The following is a 21684-nucleotide window of genomic DNA, read 5'->3' as shown; positions in this document are numbered from 1 at the left end:
ACCTAAATCTAAAATCAAGTCAAATATAGCCCTATTTTTCTAGAATGGTTCACGGTTGTATCAGAAAGGATAGTTGTACACTGTAGGCCAGTGATTCTCAGAGTTTAACATGTATTGGGATAACCGGAGAGCTTGTTAACACACAGATTGCTGATCCCCACACCTAGATTTCTAATTCAGTGGGTCTGGAGTGGAGCCTGTGAATTTGCATATTTAACAGGTTCTCAGGTCACACTACTACTGCTGGTCCAGGCACCTCAATTTTCTGAAATGGTATCATAGGCAAATAGACTAAGAAGAGAGGAGAGGCAAGCTGAAGAAGAGAAAGAAGGAAGTGTGGCAGTGTACACAATGAGTGGGAGGATTAAGGGAAGGAGCAGTTGTGGAGCCCTGACAGAACACCAAAACATTAGAAAGACGTGGCCTTACTCCACTTCATACTTCCGTGACTGGGGTGCCACTCACCTGACACTTACCATTCTGAAATAAAGGCACTGAGTACCACAACCAAACTCACTCTCTACTAGCCAATCAATTTTGTTTCAGAAAATAGGCCTTCTTCTGCAGCTAGTCTTTTCAAACCAGTGCTTTGAAGGACAACTTTTCTATACAGCACTAAAATCTCAGGGATAAAAAGGTAAAATGGTAAGGAACTCTTAGATAATGTCTTTTTTCGCATATAAAGGAATAAAAACCTTATCTAGTAGAGGAGAGTCTAATCATCTGTAGCCTGATCACAAAATTACGTGTATGCTCTGAAAGACAGACTAGGTATCTACTAAGGCATATGTGTGCTTATACTAGTGCCCAGAGTGTCCATGTTGGGTCTTATAAACTACACTCAAAACTGATAACTCCTCTCTGTGTCAGGAGCTTGGCCTGCTTTTGCCTTTCCCTCCTGTACCTTCCTCCCCTACTCCTGTACAAAGCTTAGTTGCCCAACTTAGAATATATTCTTTCCCCATCCCGATTCTTCCTGTCTTTTCATTAAAAAAAAAAAAAAAAAAAATTATTCCTGATGTGTCTTCTCCGACAAGGATTCCTCTCTTTTTTCCAGTAACCTTGCCACTTCTGTCCTCATGTCCAGCACCTTTTCAGTTTCTACAGCCCTTACTGCCTTTTCTCAGCTAGCTGAATTCTATTTTGTATGTTTGTGTGTTATTTAGGAAAACTACACCTAGAAAGAAAAGGTCTGATTTTTTTTTTTTCAGAGAATTCCGGCCAGTGGTGTGATTTGTTTTCCCCTAAGGAATAGGAATTAAGTAAATATTTGGTTGATTGTTCAGTTTCAAGGTTAACTCTCATATCCTTTCAAAAATACCATGGCTCTGTGTGTGTATGTGTGTTTGTGTGTGTTCATTCCAAAAGTTTTGTAGAAGAAACATTCATAGTTCTCTAAAAGATTTAATTAAGATCAGAAAGAATTTTCTGATAGGCTGTCACGCCAATCATTTTGCAGGTAGGCTTTAGTGTTCCAAAATAAAAAATTAGACCTAATTTCCACCTGAGATTTAAGGCCCAAGGTATGTCACTAATATTTGCACATTGTTGCCTAATGAGTTGTACATGGTTGCTATACAGTCCTAATACATCTACCTACTTACTGAATTTTATTTACTATTTCCTCGGTGACTAGATGACTATATAAGATACTAATAATTTTTTTTAAGGAATGAACTAGAGGCTATTTCGAATTTTCTTGCTGGAAAATCACATAGCTAGGAAATGTGAAGGAAGAGATATTAAAGTATTCTAAAAATGGTGGCATAGAGAAACTTCTAGAAATTATAAACTCTAGAATGACGATTTGGGGCACCTGGTCACTTATCTCCACACATTTATTTCCATTTCCCTTCTGAAACTCAACAAAAAGGGATAGTAGAGGGATTTTTAAAAGATAAACACAATTCTACAGGGACAAAGAAAACAGGTAAAGAAATGTTAGCACAAAATTTTAAAAGACAGCACATGAACAAGTGTTAACTGATTTTTCAGACATGAGAAAGCTGAAATTAGGAAGATGGGGGAAAACAGAGAAGCATTCTGAGTTCTGATACAGAACTCCCCAAAGACTCAGAAATTGGTTGGAGTAAAGAAGTTATACCTGTGGTGAAAGCCCAAACAAAGGTAGTAAATATGAAGAAGAGGGAAGAGATGACAAATGTGATAAAGACAGAATTAACAGTATTTGATTCAGCTTCAAGAGGGCAATGCTGGGCCTCCCTGGTGGCACAGTGGTTGAGAGTCCGCCTGCCGATGCAGGGGACACAGGTTCGTGCCCCTGTCCGGGAGGGTCCCACATGCCGCGGAGTGGCTGGGCCCATGAGTCATGGCCGCTGAGCCTGCGCGTCTGGAGCCTGTGCTCCGCAACGGGAGAGGCCACAACAGTGAGAGGCCCGCGTACCACAAAAAAAAAAAAAAAAAAAGAGGGCAATGATTATATAACTGTTTAATTCAGAGCCCCCAGTGCAATGTACCTAGTTCAACTAAAGATATTTGTTGGATGGATAAATGGAAGCAGGATAACACTGGAAGCATCAACTTGATATCTGACTGAATGTGAGAGTATGATGCAATAGAAAAGGTTTCTGGCTAGTCAACTGAATAGATGCTTTACCAAGATAGTATGGAAGAGTGTCAGGCTTGAAGGTATATGTGAGGGATGGAGATAATTCAGTTTAAGATATATTGAGTTTGAGGTCTCTACAACAAATTGGAAGAGCCCAGTCAGCTGGAGCTGAGGAGAGTTGTCTAGGCTGGAAATACAGTGGCACTCTATCTCATAGAAATGGTTGAGCCAGCCTAAGGAAAGTAGGTACTATAAGAGAGGAGATCTAAGGATGGGGAAAAAAACCTGAGAAATACTGACATTTAAGGGGTGAGCAGAATAATAAAACCTATAAACATTGAGATGAAAGGGTCATAGATGTAAGAGGAGAAAAGGTGTAAGGAGAAAATGGGGTCATAGAAGCCAAGGTAGGAAATTAATTTAAGAACGAAGTGACTAGGAAGAATGCAGGCCAAGGTGGTAGAGTAGGGAGACTGTGAGTTCACCTCCTCCCACAGGCACACCAAAATTATAGCTATTTACAGAACAACTATTGATGAGAAAGATCAGAAGACTAGCAGAAAAGATTTTCTACAGCTAAAGATATAAAGAAGGAACCACAACAAGTAAAGTGATAGGGACTGGAGACTCAGTGTAGTCAAGACCCATATTGCCAGGTGGGCAACCCACGAATGGGAGGATAATTACAATTACCAAGGTTCTTCCCAAGGAGTGAGTGGTCCAAGTACCGCATTGAGCTAACCATCCCGGGAGTCCTGCACTGGAAAGATGAGCCCCCAGAATGTTTGCTTTTAAGGCCAGAAGGGCTTACTTTCAGGAGAGTGAGAAGGCTCTGGGAAGTAGAGACTCTTCAGGGGCGCACATGAAATCTCACATGCTCCAGTACCCAAGGCTGAAGCAGTAATTTGAAAGGAGCCTGGGTCAGACCCACCTGCTGATCTTGGAGAGCCTCCCAGAGAGGCAGAAGGCAACTGGAGCTCACCTTAGGGACATAGATACTGGCGGCAGCCATTCTGAGTTTGTTCTGCCACCTGGACACTGGTGCTGGTAAGCGCCATTTTGGAATCTTCCCTGTAAATTATTAGCACTAGGACCCAGCCCCACCATCAGCAGGTTGGCTGCCTTAAGAGCCTCTGAGCCTACAGCCACCCTGGAATGTAGCCCAGTCTACCAGGGGGCCCAGGTCCTGGCCCCACATACCAGTGTGCCAGCACTAGCCCTGGGACCCCCAGGGCCCTGCAGTCACAGACGCTGGGACCCAGCTCCACCCACCAGCGGGCCAGCACTAGTTCTGAGACACCTTGGACGCCTCAGGCAGCTGCCCCAGGATCTAGCCTCCGAGACCAAAAGGGAGTGGCATGATATACTTAAAGTGATGAAAGGGAAAAACCTACAACCAAGAATATTCTACCCAGCAAGGCTTTCATTCAGGTTTGATGGAGAGATCAAAAGTTTTACAAACAAAAGCTAAAAGAGTTTGACACCACCAAACTAGCTTTACAAGAAATATTAAAGGGACTTCTTCTAATTGAAAAAGAGGAGGCCACAATGAGTAACATGAAAATTACAAAAGGAAAAATCTAATTGGTAAAGGCAAATATACAGTAAAGGTAGTAAATCAACCACGTGTAAAGCTAGTAGGAAGGTTAAAAGGCAAAAGTAGTAAAAATCATCTATAGGTGATAAGTAGTTAAGGGATACACAAAACAAAAAAAATGTAAAATATGTTGTCAAAAACAGTAAATGCAGGGGGAGGTGAGTAAAAATGCAGGGTTGTAACAGTGTGTTTATGGGGGGGTAGGGGAAGAAGTAGGTGACGGAGATTGCAAAATAAATGCAAAATAAATGGCATAGTTTGAAATGTATACTGCGGGGAATATAGTCAGTAACTGTGTAACAATATCTTTGGTGACATAGCGTAACTAATAGTTATCATGGTGATCAGTTTGAAATGTATAGAAGTATCAAATCACTATGTTGTATAACAGGAACTAACAGTATTGTAGGCCAATTATACTTCAAAAACAAACAAACTCAGAGAAAAACAGATCAGATTTGTGGTTACGAGAGGTGAAGGGTCAGAGGAGGGGGAATTGGATGAAGGCAGTCAAAAGGTATGAAATTCCAGTTATAAGTACTAGGAATGTAATGTATAATATGATAAATATAATTGACACTGCTGTATGTTATATTTGAAAGTTGTTAAGTAAATCCTGAATTCTTGTCACAAGAAAGAAGAACTTTTTTTCTATTCCTTTATTTTAAATATCTGTATGAGATGATGGATGTTCACTAAATTTATTGTTATAATCATTTCGTGATGTATGTAAATCAAATCATTATACTCTATACCTTAAACTTACACAGTGCTGTACATCAATTGTATCTCAATAAAACTTGAAGAAAAATTAATTTTTTTTTAAAGATGAAATGACTATATAAAAGTAAAGTTAAATTATATGAATAGGGCTTCCCTCGTGGTGCAGTGGTTGGGAGTCCACCTGCCGAGGCAGGGGACGCGGGTTCATGCCCCGGTCCAGGAGGATCCCACGTGCCACGGAGCGGCTTGGCCCGTAAGCCATGGCCGCTGGGCCTGCGCGTCCGGAGCCTGTGCTCCGCAGCAGGAGAGGCCACAGCAGTGAGAGGCCCACGTACCGCAAAAAAAAAAAAAAAAAAATTATATGAATAAATATACAATTTGTGACTTGGAAAAATAGGAAGCATAGACACCAAAGTGTTACATTGGTTGTTTAAAGGTTGTGGGATTTATGACAAGATATTTTTCTTTTTTTTTTTTCACTTACCTGCCTTTCCTAGATATTTTATAAAGAAATGAAAGTTTGTGAGTTTTTTTAAAGGAAAATAGTTTTTAAAAAAGAGAAAATATGTGTTTAATCTTAACAAATGGTATAGAGGTTAAATTAAATGTCTAAACATAATCCATTTGGTTGGCAAGTAAGAGGTCACAGGTGGTGACCTTTGCCAGTGAAAGTGAGGGCGCGGGGTTGAGAAGGCCAAAGCCAATCCAGAGTGGGTTGATTTTCTGACCGGTGTCTAGTTTTATGTTATCTTTAAGAAATAAGTTCAGAATTTGCAAACATTGTTTTCTTAGGATTCCCAGAAATGCTTTCATGTTACTATCCTGACCTTAGGTAACACTTTACATTTTACTGAGTGTCTTTCTTATCAGTGCACCAGAAAAAAATGTATTTAACCATAGGATTGATAATTCCTTGCCTATTTATATTTAAGGATGGTGAGATGTGGTTAATTGCGTCTCACTTTTCACATATTTCATTCATTGTGTGGAAACTGATTTTGACTTTCAAAAAGATTTTCATAAATAATGCTGCCAATGAGTCTTACAATTTAAAAATTTTCTGCCAATGTCCATTTTTAACTCTTCACAATGGCATTCCAGAATATTATTGAAAATAAGAGCGAGTTAAGTTTTTTTTCTGATCTTATGTTATCATTGCTTTTACAACATAAATCATGAAGAAAATTGTCTCTAGTTATTTGCAGTAGTTGGTTATATAAGTACTTGATTATTTTCTTTTGCTTATATTATAAAAGCAGCGTAATGATAACCTATGGATTTTTTTTTCATTTATTTTTTTGGCTGCATTGGGTCTTAGTTGTGGCACGCAGGGTCTTCGTTGAGGCATGCAGGATCTTTTGTTGCAGCATGGGCTTCTCTCTAGTTGTGGCGCGTGGGCTCCAGAGTGCACGGGCTCTGTAGTTTGCGGCACGTGGGCCCTCTCATTGAGGCACGCGAGCTTAATTGCCCTGAGGTATGTGGGATCCCAGTTCTGAGACCAAGGATCGAACCCGCGTCCCCTGCATTGGAAGGCGGATTCTTTACCACTGGACCACCAGGGAAGTCCCTAACCTATGGATTTAAAAATGCTAAAAAGAGGTGTTTGTTTTTGTTCATAACCTCACTTATATACATGAAGGCTTTTCTAATGTAGAAGGCTTTTCTGTAGGTTTTATTTATTAGTCCTTCTAAATGTGACAGATTAGCCATTCTAAATGTGGCAGATTTATAATTCACTTTCTTTTTTTGCCACAGAAATTTAAATTACGGTCTTTTTGAGGGGAAGGGGAATATAGGAAAGCAAACAAAAAATATGTTATAGTAGCTACCTTGAAACTATGTAAAGTATATAAATTATTCATGTTATCTCTTCGTGGTTAAGTCCACTGGCTTTTCCATGCTTTGAAGATAGAGGAAGCAGTTTATCAATTAGAATTTCTTTTTGAAGCACTCTCTTTCCTTAGCTTCCATGATGCAACGTTTTCTACATATCCTCGTACCTTTCTGGCCATTCCTTCTCCATCTTTGAAAGCTCATCCTTCTCCACTTGGCCTTTAATTTTTAAAGCCTTATATTATTTATTTATTTTTGTCTCATTCTATACTCACTTCAAGGATGGTCTCTTTCACACCCACAACTTAAACTACCACCTACATGTTGATGACTCGTAAGTTTATTTTTCTACCCCAGACCTTTTCTCTGAGCTACACCTTTATATCCAACTGGATACCTGGTATCTCGTTTTCATGTGTCAAAGACGCTCAGCTTTAATGGTTACAAACTGAAGTCATGATCATGCATTTCCTTTACCCCTCAACCCTCAAACCTGATTCCCTTCCATTGTCCCTAATCTTGGCAAATGGCATGACCATTGATCCAGTTACGCGAACTAAAACCTGAGTAATCCTTGACACCTTCTCCTCCTTCATCTCTAACACCAAGTTATACTGATTTTTACCCCCATAAAAACCTTTTAACTCGATCCACTTGTCTCCTACCTCCACCTGTAATACCCCAATCAAAACTACCATCATCCCACTTAGATTGTTATAATACCCATCTAAGCATTCTTCCCACATCCACTTTTGTTCCTGCCCAAATGCATTCATTGTCCCATAGCCAATAGTGAGCTTTTCAAACTACAGATCTCTCTTAGCCTGGGTTCCCCAGAAAACAGTGTGTGCTACTACTTTATTAGGAAGTTGTTTCAGGTTGGAAACAGATTCTGAGGCAGAGTTTAGTGCAAAGGATGTTTGTTAGGGAGTGGTCTTTGGATCAACACCTGTGGGAGGGAGGGAAAATAAATAGAATTGGCAAAAGGGGAAGTCAGGCAATATTGTGAGCTCAAGGATAGCCTCAGCCTAACCCACACAAAGTTCTGAGCTGAAGTTGTCCCACGTTAAGTCAGAATGGCTGCGTATGGACCCACACCTTAATCAGTCATTGAATATTTGCTGCTTCGGGAAGGGTTGTTGACAGCACTGCCAGTCATGGAGGCAACAAGTCCTCCCTTGAAGGGGTGTTTGGATAAGGCATTCTCATGTTCATCCCTTGTGCTGCTCGCCTCCACTTCTTCATAGGTATTCAGGAGCAGTTCCTCCAGAATTCTAGTGTGCCTTTCTTGCTGAGGGAAACTTAGAAGAGGGTAAGTGGGAAAAACGTTTGCCCCTGCAGATGTAGCTGATTGTAGGATTGCAAATGGTGCTAACTTCCCTTCTTATGACCCAGACCCTCATCCTGGAGGGGTCTTAGTCTCTGGTCACTTTGTGTTTCTCATCCTAGGGTTGCTGCACTTGTTCATTTTCCATCAGAATTTGGCAAGTAAGTACCAAGAGGTACCCAAGGACTTAACTGGGTGCCAAACATATTCCTCCTTGTTCCCGTTATGTGACATTAGCCCTACCTCCCTGGCATTCAGGTTCAGTTATTTCTGCCAAAATGATGGCTCCTCCAAATGTAAAATAGATAGCTAGTGGGAAGCAGCCACACAGCACAGGGAGATCAGCTCGGTGCTTTGTGACCACCTGGAGGGGTGGGATAGGGAGGGTGGGAGGGAGACACAAGAGGGAGGGCATATGGGGATATAGGTATACATATAGCTGATTCACTTATTTATAAAGCAGAAACTTACACACCATTGTAAAGCAACTATACTCCAATAAAGATGTTAAGAAAAATTATGGTTCCTCTTGTCTGCCAATTTCTGGGCATTAGGAGTATAATGTGCCTTGGTGACAGCTGTAGTTTATAGATTAATGAGATTCTTGTTTTGTCCCCTGGTAGAAATGTTTCTCCTTTGGGGACTGGAATCTATAACCTTGCACAACTCAGAGTTACAGCAGTGGAAAGTGCAAATTCTCTAAGTGGGTCACTGACTGTGATGGTAAGCAGGGCTTTTTAATTCCTGGACCTGCTACAGAGCCCTTTCTTCTTCTGGGCCCCACTCAGAGCTGGTAGCTTTTTGTGTCACCTGGTATGAGCCTGTACAGTAATCCCAGATGTGGAATATGCTTCCTTCATAGCCTGAAGAGGCCTACCAGAATTTTTGCTTCCTTCCTCATGATGGGAGATACAAGATGCAACAAATTGTCCTTTACTTTGAATGAGATGTCCCAGCAGGCCAGAACCTTTAAAGGTTTATCTCCCATGTTCTGGAGTGCATGTCTCACCAAGGTTTCCAACATGGTAGCCACTTCTTGCTCATCCAGCCTGATTTGCATGATGTCATCAATGTAGTAGATCAGCATAATATTCTATATGATGTTCAAATGGTCCAAATTCAGATCCTCCTCTCTGATAGAGATAGAAAAGAACTTATTCACCACATCAGTGATTGCATGCAACATACCCACGACCATGATAATCTGCTGTAGCAAAGACAAAACATCTTTATTATAAAACTGCCATTGGAGCTACTGCGTGATTGAATTTGCTGTAGTCTGCTTTTATCCTCCAGATCTGTCTGGTTTCTACAGACACAAGACTGGAGAATTAAATAGAGATATGACAGAGACCATCACTCCTGCATCCTTTAGATCATTAAGAGTAGAACTAATTTTCACTATCACCACCAGTAAATCCATACAAAATAGGAACTAAAATTTCATACCAAATAGTGGGGGAATGGTTTGTTTGATACATTATATTTCAAAGAAGAAATATAAAATTTTAACATATTTAGGTTATAATTTTTACCATATGCTGATATTTTTAGAACCAAAGTATGAATCTCACTTTTGTCTGGGGAAGGGAAAGGTATTTAAAATAATTTTCCTAACGAAATAGCATTATGACTTACTTTATGTTTGACTTTTACAGCACTGTCCCAAAGATGATCATTTTGCAAAAATATTTAAAGCCTTCATTATTTTTCTTAAGGGACTCCCTTTAATCCTCTGACATCAAATCATTTTCTTTTAAAACACTTAGCATAAAATCATCCGAACTGGTGATCTTTTTTTCACTTGACCTGATTTTGTTAGATTTTCCTTTGTCAGTATGATTTGATAAAAGTAATTCTTTGACATTGCTATAGTAGACTTTATGAAATCCTACATGTTTACAATGGTGTGTTTGATGTAGTAAATAGAGATAGAGGCCAATGTTAATTAAGAATGAGTGTTTCAGGGGCTTCTCTGGTGGCGCAGTGGTTGAGAGTCCGCCTGCCGATGCAGGGGACATGGGTTCGTGCCCCAGTCCGGGAAGATCCCACATGCCGCAGAGTGGCTGGGCCTGTGAGCCATGGCCGCTGGGCCTGCAAGTCCGGAGCCTGTGCTCCGCAACGGGAGAGGCCACAACAGTGAGAGGCCCGCGTACCGCAAAAAAAAAAAAAAAAAAAAAAGAATGTGTGTTTCAGCAGTGACTGATGATGATGATGATGATATGGTGGTGATGTGTTCTTTTTGCCTTGATTCTCTGGATCAAAATTTTGTTTGGGAGATTCATCCATGATTTTGGATATAATTATAATTCATTTATTTTCACTTTCATGTAGTATTGTTTTGTATGAGTATACCACATTTTATTCATTGTACCAAATATCTTTTTTCATTTGTCCTATTTGACACTCACTGGACTCTTTGCTTATGAAGACAAAATTCTTTTTATTGTTTCTTTTGCTTTCTTCTACCTACTTTGTCCTCTCTTTCCAGCACTCCTATTAGGCGTATTTTAGAAGCTTTGACATGATCGTTTGTATTTCTTAATTTTTTAAGAAATTATGAAGATAGAGATGAAATAAAAGGATACCATGAGGGAAAAAAAATTAACTTCCAGCCCTTCCTTTGCATTTTAATTTTAGCAGCCACATTTTAAGTTTTCAATTGCTTTTTCACAGATATAGTATAGTTTCAGCCTCTTTTGAGGAAATTATTTATAATTAGTGGAAAATTTCTTCTTTTGCCTGAATTATATGTTTCCACAGATGCCATCTTTAGATTCAGTTGCATTTGAGAGGCAACGGGGCATAGAGCTTTAAAGCACAAACATTGGAGTGAGACTACCTGGGTTTGAGCTCTGGCTCTGTCATTTGTGCCCATATAATCTCAGGCAATTATTTAACCTTTGAGAAACTCAGTTCCTTCATCAACAAAATGGATATAATTATAGTATCTACCTCCTAGAGGTGCTGTAAAAATTAAATGAAATAATTTCTGTAAATTCATACTGAAAATATGTTTGATACTTAGTAAGCATTCAATAAATGTTAACTATTATTACTATATGCCAGGTGCAGTGTCCTAGTTTCCAGACATAAAATTGAAGCGGACTTGTGCCATTCACTCAAAAACTTAAAGCTTGATATTATTTGTCAAGTCTAGCATTCATCTTCTATCTCAGTGAGAGTAATGGTACATATTAAATAACCATAGTGTTCAAAACTGTGATACATCCTCAATGGTTATATTCGCAGATTTAGCATTAAAATGTAACCTGAGGCCGAAACAACGAGTCCTACTGCTTATTTTGTACTTAGCACCGTACTTAGAAAGGGTGGGAAAACACGAGGGCATGCATATGGAGGTGCCAAGGAGGAAGAGTGTAAATGATAAAGCAAGGCATGGGTGCTATTCTAGGGGTATTAGACGTGGTAGGAGGTAATTTTGATATAGAATAGCAGATGATAAATAAAGCAGACTGACTAGACCTGCGGCTTATAGCAGGAGGGCCATATTGTTGGGTAAGTGTGGAGATGGGTCCACACCACGGAGGGTTTACAAGTTTGGCAGAAGAGTTTGGTCATTATCCTGTAATGGTCAGAACATAGCTGACATTTTTGAGCAGGAGACTAACATGATATACAGAGGTATTTGGGGCTTTGGTAGTTTTAATTTTTGTCCCCATGTAGAAGATACAAATGTTCTCAGTGTTTTGGACAATTCAAAAAATTTTTTTTCTGAGCTATATCAAGTCTAAACTCAAGAAAAGTCAGTTTTGTAAGACATTCTGCCTTTCAGTCTTATTTTTTTCTTTAATGTTTACCTATATCATTTTTGAGAGGTTCCAAAGTTTTACAAAAATGGGAATGCTGGTCGTGACAGTCCAAAGGTATGCAAATCAAAATATGAAGTAATTGAGGGTAATGAGAAATTAAGATTGCAGGGCTCACTCTTCAGTTGTAGGAGGAAAATTAAAGGTAAGCTGCATAGCAAAGTTCAGAATAAAACATGTACAGTCATTCAAGTCCTTGCAGGCTTATAAATTGTCTGGTATGTCTGTAACTACTTTGCTATTACGTGGCCAAAACACAGGGGATTTCAGGATGTGTATTTATGGACTGATTCCCCAACAGATAACTGCACTATTCCGGAATGCTATTGCTATGTCAATAGTTGTACTTACTGTTTCAAAATTTTTTCCATTTTTCAATCTAATTAACTTAGAATATCTCTAACGTGATTTGCAAAGAATTTTATATTTATATTTTGCAATCAGCATTTGACTGGCGCTCAGGTTTGAGACATGCACTACAATGTGTAAACATTTTATAAGATAATAAATAGCCCCTAAATGTTTTATGATTGCCTGTTCCCTGCTAATTGGTCATGGATTGAAATTCCCCATTGTTTAATTTTTTTTTAATTTGTGGGAAATTTTTATAAATGAGTGTGTGGGACTTCATATCACAGCTGTTGTCATTTAAAGTTTGGACAGCATCATTACAAATGAAGCCCTGCTGTGAAATCAAAGTCAAAAGGCATCTTGGCATCCCAGCCATTTCCTTAGGAGAAGATTACAGCTTAAGTCTGTTGAACTTTATTGCCTTGGGCCTCATGACAGTCTTCAGAAACATGCAAGGCATTTCTGTTAAAGAAACTCAGATGTGCTAGGACACAGGGGATGACATTCTTGTGCATAGCAGTGTCCTAAGCAAGAGGGTGAGGAATAAGTCAGGAAGAAAAAGATGATTCACCCTTTTTGCCATATTCTGGGATTATTTTATAAAATCCATGGAGATGACAGAGAATAGGAAAAAGGTGTGGTGGTTTCCTACATGGCCTATATACTTTTTCCAGTTTTACTGAGGTATAATTGGCAAATAAAGCTGTAACATATTTAAAGTGTACAGCGTGATGACTTAATATACCATACATTGTGAAAGGATTCCCACAATCGAATTAATTAACACATCCATCACCTCACAGATTTCCTTTTTGGGGGAGGGGTGAGAATACTTAAGTTCCACTTTCTTAGCAAATTTTAATTATATGATACAGTATTATCAACTATAGTGACTATGTTATATATTAGATTCTCAGACCTTATTCATCTTATATGTACTCTTTTACCAACATTTCCAACTTCCCATTTCTTCTTAAAATAGTTGTCTTTTAACCAGAGTATTTGGTCTATTTCTGCTATTTCTGCTATTTCTAAATTTCTGCTATTATATTTTTATTTATTCCTATTATCTTATTTTGTTCTTTTTTGATTGTTTCCTTTTTCTGAGTTTCTTTTCCTCCTTCTTGCCTTCCTTTGGGTTATTTTTCTTTCAGACCACTTTTCCCCCCACTAGTTTAGAAGTTGTAACCCATTCTGTTCCTTTGGCAATAACACAGAGAAATTTAAATGTTTACTTAATTTATCAAAATCCAGCTCCAGTCCACCACCTTACAATGTCTGTGCTACCGTGGTTGTATATTTTAGTTGTATCTTATTTTTCTTTAATACTGAAAGACATTATTTTTGTGTTTTATATAGTCAGTGTATGCTTAATTTACTCACATATTCATTACTTCCCTTGCTGAATTATCGTTTTATATCTCAGACTTTCCATCTGGTGTTTCAGGTGGCCCTAGGGGGTCCCTACCATAAGGTAGTTCTCCTAATGGACTTCCTACCTTTAGCGAGTGCTGGGGTTTGTCTCCTATCTTTTGAGTCCTTTGAGTTGATCAAAACTAATACTCAAATTTACTTTGCTCACTAGCTGTTCTTGAGGTAAAATTGCACTTTAGTGCTGTATCTCTCCAGGTTCCCACTTAACTTATATTTTGGCCTGAGTGTTCCTTACTTCCTTGCCAGTTTCATTGCATTAAAGATTTTTAAATATATTACCTAGCATTTTTAGTTCTTTACAGTAAAAATGCCTGTCAGTATATGACCATAAGTCAAGAAATAAAAGCTCATAACTAAGTTTTTAAATGATCTTTTGGTTGGAGTGCTCTCAGAAGATTTTTTATGATATTAAATCATTTTTTCAAAATATATTTTTCTGGACTTCCCTGGTGGCGCAGTGATTAAGAATCTGTCTGCCAATGAAGGGATCACGGGTTCAATCCCTGGTCCGGGAAGATCCCACATGCCGCAGAGCAACTAAGCCCATGCGCCACAACTACTGAGCCCGTGTGCCACAGCTACTGACGCCCGCACACCTAGAGCCTGTGTTCCGCAACAAGAGAAGCCACCGCAGTGAGAAGCCTGTGCACCGCAACGAAGAGTAGCCCCCGCTCGCCTCAACTAGAGAAAGCCCGCACACAGCAACGAAGACCCAACACAGCCATAAATAAATAAATAATTTAGAATAATAATAATAATAAAATAGCAGTTGCCCTCAATTTAAATATATATATATATATATATTTCAATTGCTTTCTAAAAGAAATGTTCTTAGTCAAATTAGGTTGGAAATGCTGCCACCAAATTCCCTTCATCCAGTCACAGTATAAAGCCCTGAGAAGTCCTACAGTTTTTTAAAACAAAAACATCACACTTAATTTTGTTTACCCAGCATTTCCCCAATTTCCCCCCAAGTAACAGCTGTCAGTACACCATAAAACTAGTGTTTGCACAACAGTCTGAGGACACTCTCCCCGCTTTTCCCATGGAAGCCTCTTAGGTAGGCCTGAGTCTCCGTTGTAGAACCAAGCTTCTCTCTCCTAATAAGTTATATTTGCTGAAATATTCAGAGATTCTGCTGGTTAATATAAATTCTGTTTATTTGCTTTTTATGGAAATGAGATGTTTCCCCCTTAGAAATGGGGACCATATTGATTAGCAGCCATATCACAGAGACCTTGTTCTATCAGTGACCTTTCTTTTTCAGCTCTCTCTCCCTTGGATTTTCCTCCTTGGTGTACTTAGGTCCCTTCTAATTCGTATAGAATCAAAGGATTACATAGAATCTTAGTATTCATCTGGTTCAGCCCTACCAAGATTCATTCGGCTACCCATTTGGATGTCATAACTCCTCAAACAGCTTCCTTCCCTTTACAACTATGAGCATTTACACTCAGGGCCTTTTTTACTCTACTCACTTATACCCTCATCATGTCACCAGTGACGTCTTTGATTCACAAGTTTCTTGGCTTTTTCTCAATCTTCATTTTACTGAATTTCTCTGGAGACTTCAACACTATTGGTCGTTTCTTCTTCTCTTGACAACTATAGTACTGCTTTCTCCTACTTCGCTTTCCCATCTTGATTTTCCTTTATTCCTTCTCTATAAATATATCTTTCCCAGGTTTCTGTCCTTAGCTTCTTCTCCTCATTTCTCTCTCTTCTTGAATTTATTCCTTTATTCATTCACTTATTCATTTATCCAATAAATGTTTACTCTGTGTGGTGAATTAATTAGAACTATTATTTTTAGGACAGTATAGGAAGTTTGAGGCTATCTTTTAGTTGTTTTTTTTAATTGGGTCAGAGAATGTCACGTATATGAGAATGATTCTTTATTACAGAGATTTGTCTTGTAACCCAGTATTGTTTCAGTGTTTTCTGGAGTTGGACATTCCGTGTATTCTTTAGCTGTGTTTTTCATAGTTTAAAATGCATGAAATTCTATTAAGAACTCTTTTAGCAGATCATAATACCAAATGTACTCATGCTAAGCAAGACTAGCATTAGAAGAGATGCCCGCCTTCGGGCCATGACTTCTGAAAGAAAGTTTCCTCCTTTTTTTCCTCAGGGCAGAACTACGCCCTCAGCCCTGCCAAGCCATAATAGTATTTTGAAATAGACCAAGGTTGTCTATGGTGTATTTTCTCTTTGCTTCTGACTCTTTCTCCTTTTTCTAGGGGCCCTGTCCCTGGCGCCAGTGCCCTTTTGCAGCTTTAAGCCTCCAACTGCTCTGCTGTTGAGGCCTATACTCCCTCCCTCACATTCCAAAATCAGTGCTGGCAGCTCAGAAAACTCATATCCGCCTCCTCAAGAATATGAGGAAAGTAATCAAGTACAAAAGGCGGTGTTTAGAGGAAAAAGCACCAGGCTGATAGGTAGATAAATCTAAATTCCAGTACTGGCTGACATCTAGCCCTCTTTTTCTCATCTGAAAAGTAGAGGAACTGCATTGGAATAATTGATATTAAGGTCTCAGCTCTGTGAGTTTAAAATCAATTCATACAAACATATGAATAGCTGATGAATTTGCATTTTGATGGCGATAGTTATATTGTCTAAGGTTGGGGCTGAAATTACTATACCTGACCTCTCTAAGGGTATTACCCTTCAGCATTGTTCCAGGCCATGGCCCCCCTATGTCTGTTCAAGTCACTGTTGTTTTAGGTATATATCCAGAAGTAGAATTTCTGGATTATAGGGTAATTCTACTTTTCAATTTTTGAGGAATTGCCATACTGTTTTCCTAGCAGCTGCACCATTTTACATTCCCACTGAGATTTTCTGACTGTCCCATTCCCCAACAACATTTCACCCAAGGGGTTTTGGCATCAGTGGTATTTCTTGCCTGATCAATAACAGAATTTTATAAACCCTTCATGTGTAAGACTAAGAAAAAATATATTATTTCAATTATAACATACATCCCAGTCTCAGAGAAGTTAAAATGTGGGGAGAAAATGTGTATCTCGGATTCAATGAAATATAGTAGTTAAATATACTAAAACCTCCTCCAAAAATTTTTGGACAAATATGCACAGCTGTAAACACAACTTTTGTAAAACAGGAAAGTAAAAGTAGCTACTCACCAATAGTGTATGACAACATCTTTCTCAAATGTATTTTTATATCATTTCTAAAAGAATGGACTTCCCTGGTGGTCCAGTGGCTAAGGCTTCATGCTTCCACTGCAGGGGCCATGGGTTCCATCCCTGGCCGGGGAATTAAGATCCCACATGCCACGTGGCACGAGCGAAAAAAAGAATTTTTTTTTTTTAATTAAAAAAATAAAATATATTTTTTTTAAAAAACAATGTGCTTCGGGACAGTATTTTTTCATACTTTTTTTTCCACACTTATCTAGGTAAGCCTTAATGACAATTTGAAATAAAAGTAAAAACCCCTTAGGACAGTAAATAATGTATCATAGATTTTTGTTTCCACATATTTGTGATTTCTGGTAAATGTCCTAATCTCATTTCTCTTTGTTTTGTTTAAGGATTGTTCAAGTTTAGAAGAATATAACATTGCTGCAGCATTACTCCCTTTGACCAGTGCTTTCTATAGGGTAAGTCTCATTGGTCTATATATAAGTCATTATGATTTATATAGATGTATTCAGTTTGATTTATCATGGAACTATATCAATCGCGTCCCCTTAGTGTATCTAAGACATATCTGTGGTTATGTTTGTTATAATGTTTATTGCATGCTATATGTAAAAAATATAATATATAATGTTAAATCATCTCCTAAGATATAACCCCACCATTCCATCCCTACTTTATTGTTCTTTAGAGCACTTAATAATACCTGAAATTGTGTTGTGTGTTGGTTAGTTTACATTTGACTGTTTTCTCCCACCAAAGAAAATAAATTTCATGAGGCTGGGATATTGTCTTTCTTATTCATTGCTGTATCCCAGTGTCAATCAACAAATGTTTGTTGAATGAATGAATGAACAAATGAACAAGCTAGATAAATAAATGGAGGCAGAAATTAGAATTTAACTTCACCAGCAATTTCTATGAACCTTCCGAAAATTTTCCAGAATGTTCAGTGCTTTTCTTAATTCTGTCATTTATTGTAGTTGTCCTATCCATGCCTTTTCATAGAGAGATTAATTCTTAGGGCAGATAAATCCAGCAAACTCTTATTCCCTCTTTTCCTATGAAGGACTTGTAAGGAATTAAATAGCCACACTCTGAACGGCACATTGAATACGTCCTTCTGAAATGTACAGTAGGAAGCAATAAACCTGTGATAGCCAGGCTGACTCACTGTGCAGCTGTGTGCAGGTAGCTTCAGGAAGCCCAGGACTTATGGAAGGACTTCTGGCTAAAGCTACTCCATGTTTCATGGGCGCTAAGTCAGGAGAGATTATGAAATATTCCTATATCTGTTTTAGTAGAGAACTAGGCACCAGATAAAGTGCCTTAGCTGAGTGATGAAATGATCCATGCCCTTAGATGCTGGCAGTATTCTCTTACTCTTTTTGTTCTGCCCATCCTTTTTGTTTCATCCACCATTTCTAACTGATAAGGTCTAGCCCCCCTCCTGCACTTAGTAGGTACCCAATAAATATTTCTTGATAAACTCAGTTTTTTAAAAACTTTACTTCAAATGATTTGTCCACAGTCTCTGAGTTAAAGTTCTTAACCCTAAGGTTCTCCATAATCAGGAACTCTTTGCTACTAACTCACTTACATTCCTCTTTCTTCCTCCTTACCCTCCCATCCTCTTCTAAAACAGAAAATGGAATTTGTGAGACTCACACTTCTGAGACCTGGCAGGTCATACTGAGCATGCTCAGGAAACAAGGATAAATCTCAAAAATGTTAAACAAATGAATTTGGGTTTAGAAACTAATGACAACCATCTGGAGCTTAGGCATCATCTTTTGGTTTTCCCTCATCAGCTTAAACTTATCTCCAGGCCCACTCTAGTTTTTCTTAAATGCATACATACTCATCTTCTCAGAACTCTCCCTAGTAGTTCTTCATCTTATTCCCCTCCTGGCATGGAGAATAATGTTACAAAAATAGGTCAGGCTCTCCCGTATCAGGCCACCAAGGAAATTTGTCTCCATATCTATCTCAGAGGAACCAAAAAACTTGGTTCTAACTAGCCTTCGTATGGGCCCTCTCATGGGCATTTGTTAAAGAAAATGGCATTTAAAATTTTTCCCACTTTTAACATCTATTTTTTAAACTTAGATATTATGTAGAAATAAATAAGAAACATAGGGGAAGTAAGAATTGACAGTAGAAACAATTGCTCAAGAAATCCAAATTAAAAAAAAAAAAAAAAAAAAGAAATCCAAATTACTTAAGATTTTTTTTTAAGCTGGATCATTTATCTGTTTTATAGTGTATAATAGTGAGGGTTTGATCATCATAGCAGAAGCACCATGAGTGGTAGGAAGTAAGGAATCTATTATAGGGACCAGCTTTTATTCTGTTTTAGAAGCTGGGGAAGAAGTTTATGGAAAGCTTTGAATTAGGGTCTGCCTGTGGCCCTGAACTCACTATAGATCATCAGGGCAGCAGTCAGGAAGAAAAGCTGGGCATGATATAGGGAAGAACAAGGACAAACTAGAATCTGTGTATGTCTTTTAAAGTCCTCCAACCTCAAGAGAGCAGGTGACCTGGAAAAGAAGCAGCATTACTGGCCATGGAGCTACACATGTGCCTGGCCCTGACTAGGAGCAGCTAAAGGAAGAGATCCAGAAGGAACTGCAGGAAATGTGAGCACAGTTCTTTCCACACATCAAGATGGTCCAGCAGATCTGCAACAAAGTGTATGAGATACAGCAGCACCTGGCATCCTATACTGACCTTCAGAGTGTAATGGCTGCTGCTTCATTTTTGCCTTCCAAATTTTAGACAAATTTCTCTGTAGTCAACCCTAACCTAGAATCATGGAGGAAAGAGAATTCTGGGAAATACAGTTCTAGCTTAGTTTAGTTTACACAGTACAAAAGCATCACACCGTGTTTTTTTGTTTTTTTGTGGACGTTTTTAATGCAATTAGTTAACAAGTTGGGCTACATGCCATGCTCCTCTCTGTGTTATCAAACTTAATAATACAAACTTATGTTTTATGATGGGTTTATAGATTTAATTTTTTGTTGTTGACTTGGCTGGATTTTACTTGGTTTCTTTTGGTTTAATTTGATTTGGGCATGAAAGGTCCAATTAGGCACCAGAAACCATACCAGTAATATGAACAGGAAAATTTTAATATAAGGAGTTATTAAGTAGTAATAGGGGATTAACTACTAAGAAATAAAGAGAATTTTCAACTTAGAGTGTGCCACTCCCCAACAAGACCGAGATTCAGACCTTGTTGGAGAGGTGTTTCTGTAGTCACTGGATGGCACTGAGGTGAACTTCACTGAAGGGCCACAGACTAAGGCTGGCAAGCAGGAAACTGCCTACTGGAGTTCTGGCAAGACTTGCTAGGAATCCACTCACTAGGGTACCACTGAAACTCGCAAAGTGGTGAGCACAACTGGCTGTCTCACACACGGCTAGCAGGTACATGTCACAGGAACAAGAAGAAAAAAGCACACCAGAACCAGGAAAAGAAACCACTTCATATTGCTCTGTCCCTACTGACAAAGCTTAATATTGTGCCAACTGGCAAAGGAGAAATTTTTACAGGTCCAGCTCCAGTACCACAAAGCAAGGCAAAGAAAGATAGATTTGGAGGAAAGAGGCACTGCATTGATAACCAACAGAGAGGGTTAGGGAGTGGATCATATTGATTCTTATATACTTCCTGAACTTCTATCTTATGGGAATATAAAAGGTTACTATGCCAGGCAGCATCTTGGGCAGCAAGATGAACAAAACATTGATGTGGCCACTAGGAACTTACGTTAGTCTTTATAATACAATAAATAATAAATAAATAACCAAACTGGTCTACAGTTTCATCGGTCAGATGGACATTTTCTTAAAGTAGTACATATGCATGGTTAGAAAATTCAGATAGTACAGAAAGATACAAAATGCAACATAAACGCTCCCTTTCCCACCTCTACTCCATTTCTTCTGACAGTTGATTTCTTCCTGGGAAAAAAAAGTTGTGTATTATTGCTAGGATATGCAAATAAAATTATCTTTTTTTAAACTAAAATGATCAAACCATTCACACTGTTTTCTCACCTTGCTTTTTTCACTTTTTTCACACACACACACACACACACACACGTATTTTTTTTAATAGTGGAAGTCAAAGCCTGCTCTGGGTAAGGACGTAGGTGAGATGATGGATCAGGTGCCTCTTTCTTTCCTTTCCTTTCCTTTTTCCTTTCCTCTTTCCTTTCTTCTTTCCTTCTTTCCTCCCTCCCTCCCCCCCCTTCCTTCTTTCTTTCTTTCTTTCTTTCTAAGTAAACAAGCTATTTTTTTTAATTGAAGTATAGTTGATTCACAATATTCTGTTAGTTTCAGGTGTACAGCAAGGTGACGCACTTACTTTCTTCAGATCGTACTCCGTTATAGGTTACTACAAGATATTGAATATAATTCCCTGTGCTATACAGTAAATCTTTGTTGCTTATCTATTTTATATATAGTAATTTGTATCTGTTAATCCATACTCCTAATTTGTCCCTTCCTCCTTCCCCTTTGGTAACCATAAGTTTGTCTTCTATGTCTATGTCTATGAGTCTGTTTCTGTTTTGTATATAGATTCATTTGTATTATTTTTAGATTCCACATATATGTGATATCATATAGTCAGAGAGGGTCTTTGTCTGACTTACTTCACTAAGTATAATATTCTCTAGGTCCATCCATGTTGCTGCAAATGGTAATATTTCATTCTTTTTTATGGCTGAGTAATATTCCACGGTGTGTGTATGTGTGTGTGTGTGTGTGTTCACGTGCATGTGTGTGTATATATATGTATGTATATATATATATATATATATATATATATATATATATATATA

General features: G+C 38.4%; 1 protein-coding gene across 4 annotated transcripts in view; it reads left to right on the top strand.

Annotated features, from left to right (window-relative positions):
- Positions 1-21684, top strand: part of SBF2 (SET binding factor 2) — a 459215-nt gene that overhangs the window by 322839 nt on the left and 114692 nt on the right. For all 4 annotated transcript variants that reach the window (XM_065882548.1, XM_065882549.1, XM_065882546.1 and 1 more), the window contains one exon: positions 17224-17292. In XM_065882548.1, the coding sequence (XP_065738620.1) occupies positions 17224-17292 (69 nt within the window). The remainder of the gene's footprint in view (positions 1-17223; positions 17293-21684) is intronic.

The sequence above is a fragment of the Phocoena phocoena genome, chromosome 8, assembly GCF_963924675.1.
Source record: "Phocoena phocoena chromosome 8, mPhoPho1.1, whole genome shotgun sequence".
Classification (NCBI taxonomy): domain Eukaryota; kingdom Metazoa; phylum Chordata; class Mammalia; order Artiodactyla; family Phocoenidae; genus Phocoena; species Phocoena phocoena.
This window is presented reverse-complemented; position numbering and strand designations above follow the sequence as displayed.